Here is a 13,782-nt window from a genome sequence, read left to right as displayed (position 1 = left end):
TTAAGAAGTACTTGAAATCGTTTAAGCTTGAATCAATTGGAACTGGTATACTATTAACCCAAACATACATATAGTAAATAAATAAAAGGGCATAAGGAAAAAAGCCTAAAAGGCATCATAGCCTCTGCACCGGTGAAATGATCACTTCCACCCCTATTGATGCTTCCATGTATGTCCTCATTGGCCCCATACCCAGTGCACGAGACTCTCGCCACTATGAAATCTAGTGAAAGTCATAACGTACACAACCTTACCCCTGATTCGTCAAAAAACTGCTGACACCATCTAATGTTTTGTTGGTGAAGTAAACCATGAAATTACTTTAAATTGCTTTTACTTTTTGAGCCTAGAGCTTGATGTCACTCTTCAAGCCGAGCAACATCATTTTTTTTATTAGACTTCAAAACTAGGTTTGTTTCCAATTGGGCCCAAAATTATTATCTGATATCTACAATAAAATTGAAAGTAATAAAATTATTTAATCAAAACCATTTAACTCGAATCGTTTATTAATTGGTTTTGATTGGAATTAACAGTTCGTTTTGATTTCTATCCTTCACACTTTAAAGTGAATCAAAAATTGAACCAATTAACACCCTTTTTCGTATCAGCAGATTCCTTTTTTCCACCCCTTCCACTCTGAGTTCTCTTAAGATTCTCAATGGAGTTGAATCCAACATTGGTTGTTCCACGGCTATTCTTGTTGCAATTGTAGTTTTTCATCACAACCAAACTGCTAGAACAACCACCTTGTTTCACAAATCAATGGGAAGCAAGCAAGTAAAGAGAAACCATAGGACGAAGGGAACAAAGAAGAGTTCCACCATGAATAAATCACTTACGAACATAAAGCCATGGATAAATTACTTGCCTTCTTATTTGAAGACCCTCCAATACAACAGTAACCTACACAGCCCCCCCTCTTCTACTCTTCTTTCCTCCTCTCACAGTTCGAGATGCAAGAAGAACAGAATAAAAGCACCACTCCACCTCTTTGGCCGCTCACGTGTTAAGTTTATATGCACCAATGTGTGACCATGGGAATCAAGTTGGCACGCCACACTCACTCATTGGTCATGTGGAAGTATTGCTTCTTCTATAGGGCTTCAACCTGAGGAGTATGATCATTACATGGAGCATGCACCTTTTTATTTATTACCAAAAAAAAAAATTGTGAGTGACCAAAAAATAGTGAAAGGTATTTCAAATCCAACCTTGTCTAGTAAGGAGTCCAATAATTTTCATTTTTTTGGTGAATGAGTCAAATAATTATGACCTTGTATTCGTGAATAAAGAGTACAAAGGACCACAGGAATAAATTTGGCGTGGGCCAACCACACTAATTGAATTTGGCGTGGCCGACCACACTAATTGTGCCACAAATTGTCACACGAAAATTTGTGGGCATTTTGTAACCAAGCTTGGCAATGCAACCCGTACAGCTCAAGAGGGAATGTAATTCCTGTACTCTAATCTCCAATTCGACCGCTTTGGCAGATGAGCTTCTAACTCAGTGACAGATAATTAGATTCGAGCATCCAACTCCATCCTTTTTTATATAATAATAATAATTTAGTAATTAATAATAAGTGTCGCCAACAGCCATTACTAGCCCTTTAGTTGGTTCAAAAAATGATGTTTTATTCAAAATCAATCGTAAAACCGACAGAATCGACCTGAGCCAATCAATATCAGTATTGATATTGGTATTGACCGAGACCAATACCTCTACATATACCTTCACAGATACCTTGATTTAAAAACTTGGTCCCCAATTCAGGTAACAAACTGAGCCCATATCATTTGTGACCATATATATTGTATGAAACATGCATGACTCTATTATATTCTTGTAAGAGTGATCACAAAATTCTACCCAAAAAAAAAAAAGAGTGATCACAAAAACAAATTAGAAGTTAGGACATTTACAATATTAAACCCTAAATTTCTTTAACGATATTCCAACACTTGTTTTAAGCTGCAACTCCATGGATGGATTCAATATCACCATCTCCTTCAATCTCATCACGGAAAGAATGAGAATGAAGTTTCCTTGTCATTCCTGTTGTTATATCCAAGAAATACAGAGTAAACGACATTATACAGCAACACACAAACATGGGTATAGGCCCAAAAATCCAAAGAAAGAGAGGGATAGGTAGAAAGCTCGCAATCCAAGAGACCAAAAGAAGCTCCCACGGTTCAAACTCCGAGCAACATAAGCCACCGATTCTCTTCTCTCTCTCAATGTAGGCAAAGTAACCAAGAAGCTAACATGGGCGTAGTATCTAATAGATTGAACGTTACAGAGGAAGGCAACAAGAAAGCAAAGCAAGATAGTGAAGTACTTGATTGAAGATACTATGGGCAACTTGTTGCCGTAAACTAATCTTGATGGAGAAGTATTTGAATTAGTAGAACTGCTCACGAATACACCGATAATCGAACTCAGAGTAATTGCTGTGGTTGCTAGTAGTGTAGATGCCATTATATTGTTACGTAGGGTTTGAACTGCTAAAACCCCGTTCTTCACTGGATCCTAATTAAACAAAATTGTTGATTTCAGTACTCAGTTTCATAGATCTAGATCGGATTAATGATTCATCCAACGCAAACTAATCAACTCTCAAACTCAATCAAAGATTGGTTCGAGTGAGAGAAAAGGGGAAAAAGAAGAACCAATGATCTTTACGGAAGAAAGAAGAGAAGTGAGAGAAGGCATAGAAGAGGAATTAGAGGAAAGGGAACTTACAGCCATCATAGAGATAACCCATTGATGCCTGCTAGCGGCGTTGAGGCCTATGACGGTGTGATCTGGGGTGCGGTGGATGGTGACGAGAAGCCACCCGTGATAGATCGCCATCACCAACAGACCAATCGGTACCAGCACCAAATCCAACTCCTCCTCCTCCATCTCTCTCTCTCTCTCTCTCTCTCTCTCTTGATCTCAGACTGTCGATCAGACTCCCTGTAGAGTATAGTCTTGTAGGCTACAGGGTGAAACTAAGACGCCGATACGGGTGCTGTGTGCCTTAGTTATCCTTTGGGACAGAAGAGAAAAGGAAAGGAAAGTTCACAAAACACGGGGCACTTGAGCTGTTTGCCAGATTTACACTTTTAATTAGTTAGAGAGATAAGGCTGAAACAAAAAGTAGTGGAACATTAATGGTAAAATAAAACTATAAAATAAGCTGTTGAGCGATTGAGCTGTTTTAGGCTGTGTTTGGAATGGAATGCTTTTTTTTTGGTAGAAGGAATGGAATGCTTTTAAAAGATTATAAAAAGAGAGAGTTTTCAGTTGGGAGCATAGTTAACAAATTCGGATTCGGGAATTATTCAGACAAAGAATTATTCGGAATAATTCGGATGATTAATTGAAGGATTCAGTCAAAAAAGTGGTCAAAAAAGCTTATTGGGTTTTTTTTTTTTTTTTTAATTGTTTTTTATTGTTTTTTTTTTTTTTTTGGTTTTTTTTTTTTAAATAATGTTTAAATAAATCGAATAATTCGGTTTAATTCGGATTCGGTCCGAATTATTCGCGATTTATATTCAGTTTTGAAAAAGTCACGAATTTTAAAAAATTTTATTTTTAATTCGGATTCGGTCCGAATTTTTGATAAAATTCAAAAAAATTCGGTTCGACCGAATAATTCACGAATTATTCGGCCGAATTGATAACTCTGATCAGGAGCCTAGAATGCACAGTGAACCATCAACAGGGGTGTAGTTTTAGGCGTGAAAATTCTCTGTAGTGAGTGCGTGAGTGCAAAAATGCGGTGAGCATTGAATGGCTGAAAGGATCTTGGGATGCGTGCTTGAATGTTCTCAGCCATCTGATGTTCATTGCACCGTCGCACTCACTACAAAGAATGATCTCTCTAATTTTAAAGTTTTATGAGGGTGAACACAACCATTTTGTCCAACCTTATGTCTTGACATGGGAGCTTAGTTCATAGACAGTTTTTTTCCCATAATAAAAATAGGATGAGTTTATTGTCCAGAAAGGCACCGAATAGAGGACATGAGGAAGCATCAACAAAACAAGCATCTCTCTCAAATAGCACTAGAGAGGATCTGGAGAGGATCCAAATTCAAAATTTATATTATTGTATTATACTTACAACTATATTTACTCAAACACGTTTACCTTAGACCTCTTTTTTTATTCCACTCAAAAAGCAAAGCTTCACCTTTTTTCCCTTGACAAACAAATTTCCACCTTTTTTTTTCTTTGGTAATTTAAAATCTCTGAAAAATCACCTCTAATCCCCCCCCCCCTCTCTCCACATTTCTTCTCTCGTAGCCAACCTCTGCCCCACCACCTCCTTAGGGGGACCTCTGACCCTGGCCCCGCCGACCTTTTTTATCTATATTGTCCATTTCTTTCTTATGTGAATTGATATGTTACATTAGGTTCCACAAAAAATTTCCTCTTTAATATTCCATCATTTTTTTTAATTAATTAAAACAAATTAAATGGAAAGCGAAAAAACAAAGGAACGTACACTCAATTGGATTTGTCTCGTTGGATTAAGCTCAATCAAACTCTCTCTCTTTCTCTCTCTCTCTCTCTCTCTCTCTCTCTCTCTCATATTTGATGATGATTGAGTCACTTTTTATATCTACTAAGGTCTGGTTGGCAAGGTTAAAGGAAATTAATGAAACAAAACCCAAGTAGAATTGATTACCATTTGCTAGCTTGTTATCCATTCTTAAGAGTGGCATTTACCTGATTCAACACTTGTAACTATTGTACAAACTGATATTGTAGCTGGAAGCATATACGTACGTCTTGAGGTACCTAGTTCCCACAATCTTCAGAAGAGAATTGAAGCTCAAGTTGCTTTCGAGATCAGCTTCTAAAAATAGCGGTGCGAAATCAATCTACCATGATTGCTCCTTACAAAAAGAAGAAAACAGGGAAGAAAAATGAAAAAGACAATAGGCACAATGCAAACCTTACAAAAGTGCAAGGGCAAGATGAAAATTATCTCTAAAAAGGAGTGGGGTGGGATGGACAGGGCTGTAGAGAGCAGCAGAATTAAAATTTTAACTTAAATATTTTGAATTATTAGTGGAGAAACAGAGGTGAAAGTTTAATTTTATAAGAGAGTCAATCAAGAAAGTTAGGATAGAGAATTTTTAGTAAATATTGGGAAAGTAAATGGGAGTCCCTGATAATAATTAACCCTTAACTCAATTATTTACGAATTTTTGTTTGTACTTTCAACTGGATATTCTTAGTTAGTTCATTAATAAAGTTTTTTGATTTTGTTTTCTTTAAGCGAAAACTTCTTATATGGAGAAAAAGATCCTCTCTTTTTATTGGGCAGACCCAGTGATACGCATCCATGTGCTTTGATATATGTTTGAATCTTCCAAACCCTCGGGTGGCTAAAAATTCTAATAAAAAGAATGGACTACACTCCTGTAATCTTAAATAACATTAATAGATAAACAAGGATTAGAATTAAGTCAAACTATCTTATCGGTAATAAATAGGGCCCTCATGGCGTTAACTACACAGTTAGCTTTCCTTGGAGCATAAGTAAAAGAAAACTGACCAAATAGGAGACTAGAGGTGTGGAACATCTAGAAGGGTACGTGCATCAAATAGATGGTACTAATTCTTTAATCTCATCACTCAAGCAAAAAATTAATTCTTAATTATCATTCGCCACCATAAGCAACAAAGAATCCTCTGAATTGGAATTGATACTGCAACACTGAAGCTCAGAAAAAATATGGGAGAGGGATAGGTATGCTAGTGTAGTACTTAGGAATTAGAAATGCTAGCAGGATATTAACCGTATGATTTGATCAACTTGAATTAAACCGTTGGATGGAGAGAAGATATACAAACTTTCAATACACTGTTACTACACCTTTCCTCTCCCTTTCTCTCTCTCCTCTCTCTCTCTCTCTCAATTGGAAACCCCATTCCTTTTACCAGATCCAGCCGGAGAAAACGAATTCCAGTGGGATCTCCATTAGTTGGGAAACGTGGATGGGCTGGTGGTAAATCTTCACTAGGCCGTCCAATTTGATCAGCTTTATGGACGATGGCGACAACAATGAATCCTTCTCCACCAATTCCTCTAGTTTGAGCTACTGCTGCCGCCGCCGCTGCAAGCAGTAGAGGTTGCTCCCCATGACTCGCAAGTGAAAGCACTAGGGAATCATGTGAAGGCTCAAAACAATTGATCCCCTAGTTAACAATTCGGCCGAATAATTCGCGAATTATTCGGCCGAATCGAACTTTTTCGAATTAAATCAAAATTTTGGACCGAATCCGAATTAAAAATAAAATTCAGTAAAAAACACGTTTTTTACTAATTTGAATTTAAAACGCGAATAATTTGGGCCGAACCGAATTAAACTGAATTATTCGGTCCACTTAAACAATATTTAAAAAAAACAAAAAAAACAAAAAAAAAAACAAAAAACAAAAAAAAACAAAACGTCATATATGAAACCCACGGTACCCACCACTGAAATAGTTTTCTTTTTTTTATTTTTCATCTTCTTCTCCCACAAATTTCCGCCTCCTTCTTCCCATCTTTTTTCTCCACTTAATTCTTCTGTAACAATTGTACGAATCTACTCTTTGTTTCATTTCTTTCTCATAACTTCATCAGTTCATCCTAAGATAGGGGAGATATCAAGCCTTGATGGATAATTTGAGGTTCCGAGGGACCAGGACAGATTCATATCGCCGTATCAATCAATCTTCTTTTATATTGTTGCTTTAATTTTGAAAAATTAGTGCTTCTTAGTGCAATATGGGTCTTGTAAACCCAAACAAAATGATAATGAAAATTTTTTATGATCAATTTATTTATTTGTTTTATTATAGTTGTAATCTTGTTTTCACTGTTTTGGGGCCTAATCTATTTCATGAGTAAAAATTGGATTACAATAACCATTGCTTCCATCGCTCAATGATAATTTTTTCATAGTTTTTTACTTTATTGTATGACGTAATTTGCTCTTTCTAAGTATACAAATCAAGTTAATAACTTGATAAATAAAAAATATACAATAAACTATAAAAATAATATCCGAATTTTTTGTCCGACTTTTATTTTTTTAATCGAATAATTCTCGAATCCGACTCCGATTTTTATTTTGTCCGTTTTTTTTACCGCTTTTTTGACCGAATCCCTAAATTAATCAATCAAATTATTCCGAATAATTCTTCGCCCGAATAATTCCTGAATCCGAATTTGCTAACTATGCTTGATCCACATCGTTAGAAAATAAATTCAAACGATAGATCGAGACGAGGCACAGAGGCAGAAAGTGAAAGGCTGCCTAATTTAAGTTTCTGTTACTTTGTCCTCGCCAGATTCAGCATTTAGTTTTCCCAACTGGGTTCCCCACAAAACCATGAGGAAGAGAGAACCTGGAGATGTTTACCCAATGGAGATTCTTCTCTCTCCTTGAATTCCTAACTCTGCTGCTTTCCATCTCTCAATCAACCACACCACACCCACATCTTGAATTCCCATGTTTTTGCTTTTTATTCAATAAAAGCATTTTTAACCCTAGAAATCAAGTCTTTTGTAACGCTCCTCTGTCCTTCCCACCCTCATCTTACTCAATTTTACACGTTTTTCTCTCTACATTTCGATCTTTTAAACCCCAATTGTTTTCTGTCTTCCTGAGACATCATCAATTTTTGGTTTGGATGTTCGTGCTTCATCTGATCCTAAGTTCTTGATACCCAAGGAGTACTTTCTTTCATCTACTTCCTGACCCCCCTTTCTGATCTTTCAGGTGGCATAGGTTTTAGGTTATAAGCCGCCATTCAGATCTTAAACCGCCTTAAATCAATTCCCTCCAATGAATGATCGTCGGAAATAGTGAGAGAGAAAAAGAGTGATAGTATAACGTCAGGGCTGGATAGGTTATGTAAGACAATAAGTACCCAACGGTATTGATGTAATCTATCTAATCCAACGGTCTATATTCGCTAGCATATTCAATTCTTGGGTAACTTGTTAGCACTCCTGTCCTTTTTTCAAAAAAATATAAACCCTGAAACTTTTTTTTTTTTTTAATTAACTTTGATTATTTTTTTATTCCCACCAATATTCTTCGTAATGACTGGTGATCGATGAGATGAACTGGGAAGAAGTTAGAATCTGGTCCATTGGGGGAGTCTTGAAAGAGAATGAAAAATAAATAGAGAAGTGAAACACGCAACACAGAACGTAAACAGAACTACCAGTCGTCTTCACCAACGCGTCAATGCCCCATGGGAGTTGGATTTCTACATTCTTCTATTCCATCCTTCTCCTTATATAAAGAGCTTAGTGTTTCCTTGTTTTCGATCATCGACGCTATCTTTCCTACCCTGAAAATAGTTAAAGCATCTATCTGATCATCTTCCTGAGTGAGTTCCAGATCATGCCTCACCGCCACCACCCTCCACCACCTGGTCCTCACCCACCACCGCCACCAGGGCCTCCTGGTCCTCCAGGACCACCACCACCAGGTCCCTTTGCTCGGCCACCTCCAGGACCACCACCGCCGCCGCCGCCAGGGCCAGCCGGGCCTCCTCCCGGTTTCTATGCCCCCCCACCCCCAGGACCACCCGGTCCACCACCTCCCTTCTTTGATCCCTTTGCCCCTCCACCCCCAGGACCACCCGGTCCATACCCACCACCACCTCCTCCGGGTCCACACCCTCCACCACCTTATTAGCCTACCCAGGTGGAATATTTCTGTTTGACAGAGCATATTGGTGTGTTCTTTAACTAATCCAGACTCCTCCAGATCAGCGGTAGCCGATGGTTGATGCTTATCATTTTATGAATGCCAGACAAATTTAAGCATGAATCGTTGTTCTATAGAGGTATGTACTGTGTGTGAAGTATGAATGATTTTGTATCAAAACAACTAAGAACATCTATGTACAAGCACTAATAGTACATGTTAGAAAATAAATTACTTGATGAGATTCTGGTTTTTTTTTTTTCTTTTTTCTTTTTTTTTGGCTTGTCTGCTTCTGTGTGTGTGTCTGGAATAAGACACGATTGTAGATCAGGTTCTTGTATGAGAATCATTCCTGTATGGATGGAATCAGTCTCGTACGCGAATGGTTCTCATATGAGGACTCAATCCACTCAAGGAAGAAGAAGCATACATTTTTCGTAATCATATATCAAAATTGGATCTAATAGTCTTACACGTCTTCAACTGTGTACTCCCAAAAATCCTAGTCCGCTAAATTGTTACAATACTCCCTTGGCACGGAGACTTTGATTTGGTATATTTTAATAAACCTATGAAGATTTAATCTTGTTGAGATAGGATTGGATCAAGTTATTGTATTTGAATCCTCCTAGACCACTATTTGAAAATCAGAATCAGATCAATCGAATTAACTTATTATTCAGATTGAAATCAGGTCCAAAACCTTAGAAGTTGAATTTTCAAATTGAGAGTCAATTCTAGGGTTTTTGGGATCGATTCTGATCCGAATCAATTTAATCATTAATTTATGCCGATTCCAATGAGAAATTGATACATCTCAAGTATTTAGAATTATTTTTTTCACACAAAATTGGTTTGAGTCTAATCGATAGGAATCGGATCGGGGAAAAGCCTGGTTGGGATGGCATGATGGATACACATTTGCACATAAAAACTTTAAACCTTGATGTGATTCCAAATTTTGTGGCCGAGAAAAGGAAACATAAGATTCAGCTTTTGTTCTTAGATTTATAGTTCTATAAGCTTGTTTAATTGTAATACATCCATTTTTAGAGTCAATTTCTACGTTCTATAAAAGGATCAACTACTCTTTACTTTTGAATGGGAAACAGGGATTTATAACTCGGCATTGGATCATCCGGATCTATATCGGCTGAGGCTAATCTTGATTCCAATCAATTCAAATTGATCAATCTGTATGCATTTCTAGTGAGCATAATTCAGGCCATTTCTGGTCAATTCTAGCTGATCCAGATCAGAATCAGCCAGACCAATTAGAAAAAAAAAATCTATATTAGCCTCTTGGGTTTGACGAAATGTTAAAAAAAGAAAAAAATATGTGGAAAGGTTTCTTTCTTTTGGGTTTTTTGGTAAAAGGCTTCTGTTCTTTTACATTTCGTCAAACCCAAGAGGCTAACATAGATTTTTGTCTATCAAAGGATAGAGGCAGATCTATAGAGAATACCTATCTTAAACAACATCCAACAGGAGTTCAAAGGGCTAAAATGAGAGAGTTTCTTACAAAGGCAAGGCAGTATAAGGTGTTTGTACATCAATGAAGGGTTGGAAAATGATAACATCTATATGGGACACACATGATCAGAATAGGAGAGGACTTATCAATGTGGTTCCCATGGCCTATTTTGTAAGAAATGTATAAAAGAATCTGTACAAGGGCATTGTAGCAAATATTTTTTTCCGTTAAAAACGTTCTATTAATTTTCTTTTTTTAGAAAAGTATATGGACAAGAGATCGTTACATCATCACATGGCCCCTATATCAATGTGGGGGCCAATGAGAACATGCGCAGGAACATCAACTTGGAAGACATTTTTTATTTCAAGAGGGGTAAGGCAGTAATTTCACATGCTCTTTTGCCTAGGCACAAGAGCCATGCACGGCGGCTATATAGCGTATGCTAGCATCTCCCTCCTATGAAATGATATATTCACTCCCATTTTGGGAGGAAATACATAAACACAGGGAGTGGTAATATACACTACACGGCCTCAATTCTTATTTAGGTACTTGAAACCCACACAAAAATCCTCGGGAAAGAGGTATTGAGTGGCAATGAGGATCCAAAGGCCGAGGTGCATGCCGGGGCCCTCACCGCAGAGGATTTGAGTCCCTTGAAACCCTTCCATGGAAACAAAGTCGCTTTAAAATACCAAAACACCCCCTCCCATATACAAAATTCCCCCCCACCCCCTTCCCCCTTCCCCCCCAAAAAATTTTTTGTTTAACACTTCACATGAAAACGCACAAACCCCATTCCTTGTGAAGCAGGAAAATCATTCTCATGATCCCTTGGGACCCCTTGCAACCTATTGGCAGGGATACCAACAACTGTGATATCATGCTTTTCCTTTTCTATGTAAGATTTGGAAGAATTACTGTGCTCCTATTTTGGGCCGGTACATCCACATTTTATAGATTTTGGGAGTAGGATCGATGAATCAAACGATTTGGATTGAAATTGGCGTTGAACGATCTGAAATGGCTTAATATTGGTGAGTTTTCATATCTGAAGACCGATTCAATCCAAATTAGAATCAATAGGGTTAGATTTGGTCCCCTATACATTGTTTTGAAACACAAGGTATAACTGAATTGTCCAACGATCAGTGGAGTTGGATGTTGAGCAGTAAAGAAACAACATATAAACAGAGTTAGTGTAACTAAAATAAGAATTAACGTTGAGTTGGATGAGCGGTAATATTAGAAAAGATAAAATAATAAACAAAAATTATAGTTAAATTAGGAGTAATTCTTATAAGTGATAAGTTGCGAGAAAATTATTTGAACTGGTATAGATGCGTATACATTGAAGACCTTTGAATGCTCTAGTACAGAAGGATGATTTCATTCTGGTTGAAAGAACTAAAAGAGTCAAAAGTAGGCCTAAAATGAGTATAGAAGTGGTGAGAAAAAATATACATAGTTTCGGATTAATAACAAGTATGTATAACTTTGGATAGAGCTCATCGGATAAAAAATGACCCCCCTTTAATTAGAGGCTGAGTTGAGTCAACATGAGTGGTAGGTAAACTTTCTTTCAACAATCATCTTAAGTTTTGCTTATTTGATAGAGAAAGGCACTCTTGGGCTTTAGGGTTTTGAGGTTGTTCACAACCCATTCATCACCTATATTGAAATCATATAGGAATTGGGTCAAAGCTCGAGGCCATTGTTATGCGCATGCATGTGATGACAACTGCTCGATTGATTGGTGTCTTACCAATAAAGTGTAGACTCCTTAGAAATCATGGTTCATGACTCTTTTAACTTTTTTTCTCTAAAAACCTTTAACACAAGGCAATCAACAATGGACGAATTTTACAATTGAAATTAAAATTAAAAAATGTTGCATAGATCCGTAGATAACTAAAACAAGTGAAACATTCACCCCAAAAAAAAAAACAAGTGAAACCTTGTCTTATTTATTTTACTTAAATGAAAAACAAGAATTTAAGTGGGTCCTTGAAAAAGGGCAAAAGAGAAACCGATGGAAACAGAGAAGAAGAAAAAGTGAAAAATCCCAGCAACCATACCGCCGTCAATCTCACCCTCTCTCTCTCTGGGAAAAAAAAAATAGAATACACTATCGCACCTACGGTAAACTAACTGATGATATCACCGGCGACAGTCTGTGGCGGCCACAGGATCTTCGGAGACAAAAGGGAAGCGACAGAGAGGGCAGTTCCAGTTGAATTGATCGAACCAACCATCCAAACACGCCTTATGGAACAGATGACGGCAACCCAACCTCGTCACCTGCTCCCCATTCGTGAACCTACACAAGCACACCACGCAATCCACAAAATCAAATCCACCATTTCCACAGCCACCAACACCGGCGCCGGCGGTTTCTTCCTCCCCATGCTCAGAGTAAGAGAAGACCCTGTTTACGTTGAGCTGCTCGGCCAATACAATTAGCCCAGCCAAGCCGGAGCCCACAGGACCGAAATGTCCATCGCCGGCGACTTCATCCACCGTATTCAATCTCGAGAAACCCACCGATTGGAGGAACCCAAGAAGCAAGGATCGCAGATAGCCTACGCAGTTTGCCACAATTGCCAACACAAGTATAGGGATCGAATCTGAAGAGATATCGTTCAGATGGCTACATAATCCCATTTCCTCTTGGCTTTTTTTTTTCTTTTAAATATTCTAGTGGAAGAAGAAGAACTGAAGAGAAGAGAAGGAGAAGGAGAAGAAGAGGAAGAGGAAGAGGAAGAAGAAGAAATTGGATTGGGTGTTGAGGGAATTTGAGATGGGATTGATAGATGAATAGAAGAAAGTAGAAAGAGGGAGCGATGTATTACTACTTACTATTAATTAAAAATTGAAAAGCGCAAGAGGATGGTAGGGTGGGGCTATCAGTCATGGCCCCCAAAAGCTGAAAGGGAAAAGGCGGTGAAGAAGGAGTCGGGTTGGAGTCACTGATGCATCGCTATCATAACCTTAATTACGTTACGTAAGGGAGAGGGAGAGGGAGAAGGGGACAACACCGGGTCACACTTTTGTGTGCGTATGTGAGATTATCTAGTCACCAAAATAAAAATATATTAAAAAAAATAATAAAAAAATGTGAGATCATGTGAATATAAAGTGGCAGAAATTCTTACCCAAAAAACAGAATAGCAGAAATTTAAAGCTTACCTGAGGCAAGCGTAAGCTATAACCTTAATTGATCAAAGATCTTCCGTTTAGTAGAGATAGATGCTGAAAAAAAAAAAACGGTTCTGTTAGATCAAACACCAAGAAATACGAATAATAAAGAGACAATAGATCCGTACGACACAGAGATTTAACGAGGTTCACACACTAGGGTGATGTGCTACGTCCTCGGGTGAAGAAGAAGATGATTCATTATGCAGAAGAGAGATTACACCCTAGCAGCGGCGAGGAAAAACTCGCCCTGAAACCCTTGCTGCGTGAAAACCCTAGAATACAATGACTTTCTCAACAAGCAACAGTACATTACATATACTCCAAAATCGTGGATCGACCCATTGGGTCGTGATCAATCCGATCGAACCATACCGCAGGGCCCC

At 37.9% G+C, this 13,782-nt stretch overlaps 1 protein-coding gene and 1 pseudogene across 1 annotated transcript; both read right to left on the bottom strand.

Moving 5' to 3' along the window:
* Positions 1–1,893: 1,893 nt before the first annotated feature.
* LOC122081283 lies at positions 1,894–3,139 on the bottom strand (annotated as a pseudogene).
* Positions 3,140–12,135: 8,996 nt separating this feature from the next.
* Positions 12,136–13,247, bottom strand: LOC122081668 (E3 ubiquitin-protein ligase RHA2A-like). Its single transcript, XM_042648858.1, has one exon. The coding sequence runs from the start codon at positions 12,860–12,862 to the stop codon at positions 12,359–12,361; it is 504 nt and encodes a 167-aa protein (XP_042504792.1). The 5' UTR covers positions 12,863–13,247; the 3' UTR covers positions 12,136–12,358.
* Between the last annotated feature and the right edge of the window lie 535 nt (positions 13,248–13,782).

Source organism: Macadamia integrifolia, chromosome 6 (assembly GCF_013358625.1).
Source record: "Macadamia integrifolia cultivar HAES 741 chromosome 6, SCU_Mint_v3, whole genome shotgun sequence".
Classification (NCBI taxonomy): Eukaryota; Viridiplantae; Streptophyta; class Magnoliopsida; order Proteales; family Proteaceae; genus Macadamia; species Macadamia integrifolia.
The sequence above is the reverse complement of the archived record's forward strand: the minus strand, read 5'-3'. Positions and strand labels throughout refer to the sequence as shown.

Excerpts from the sequence above, each read along its gene's own strand:
- LOC122081668 (XM_042648858.1), bottom strand. The coding sequence starts at position 12,862 with ATGGGATTATGTAGCCATCTGAACGATATCTCTTCAGATTCGATCCCT.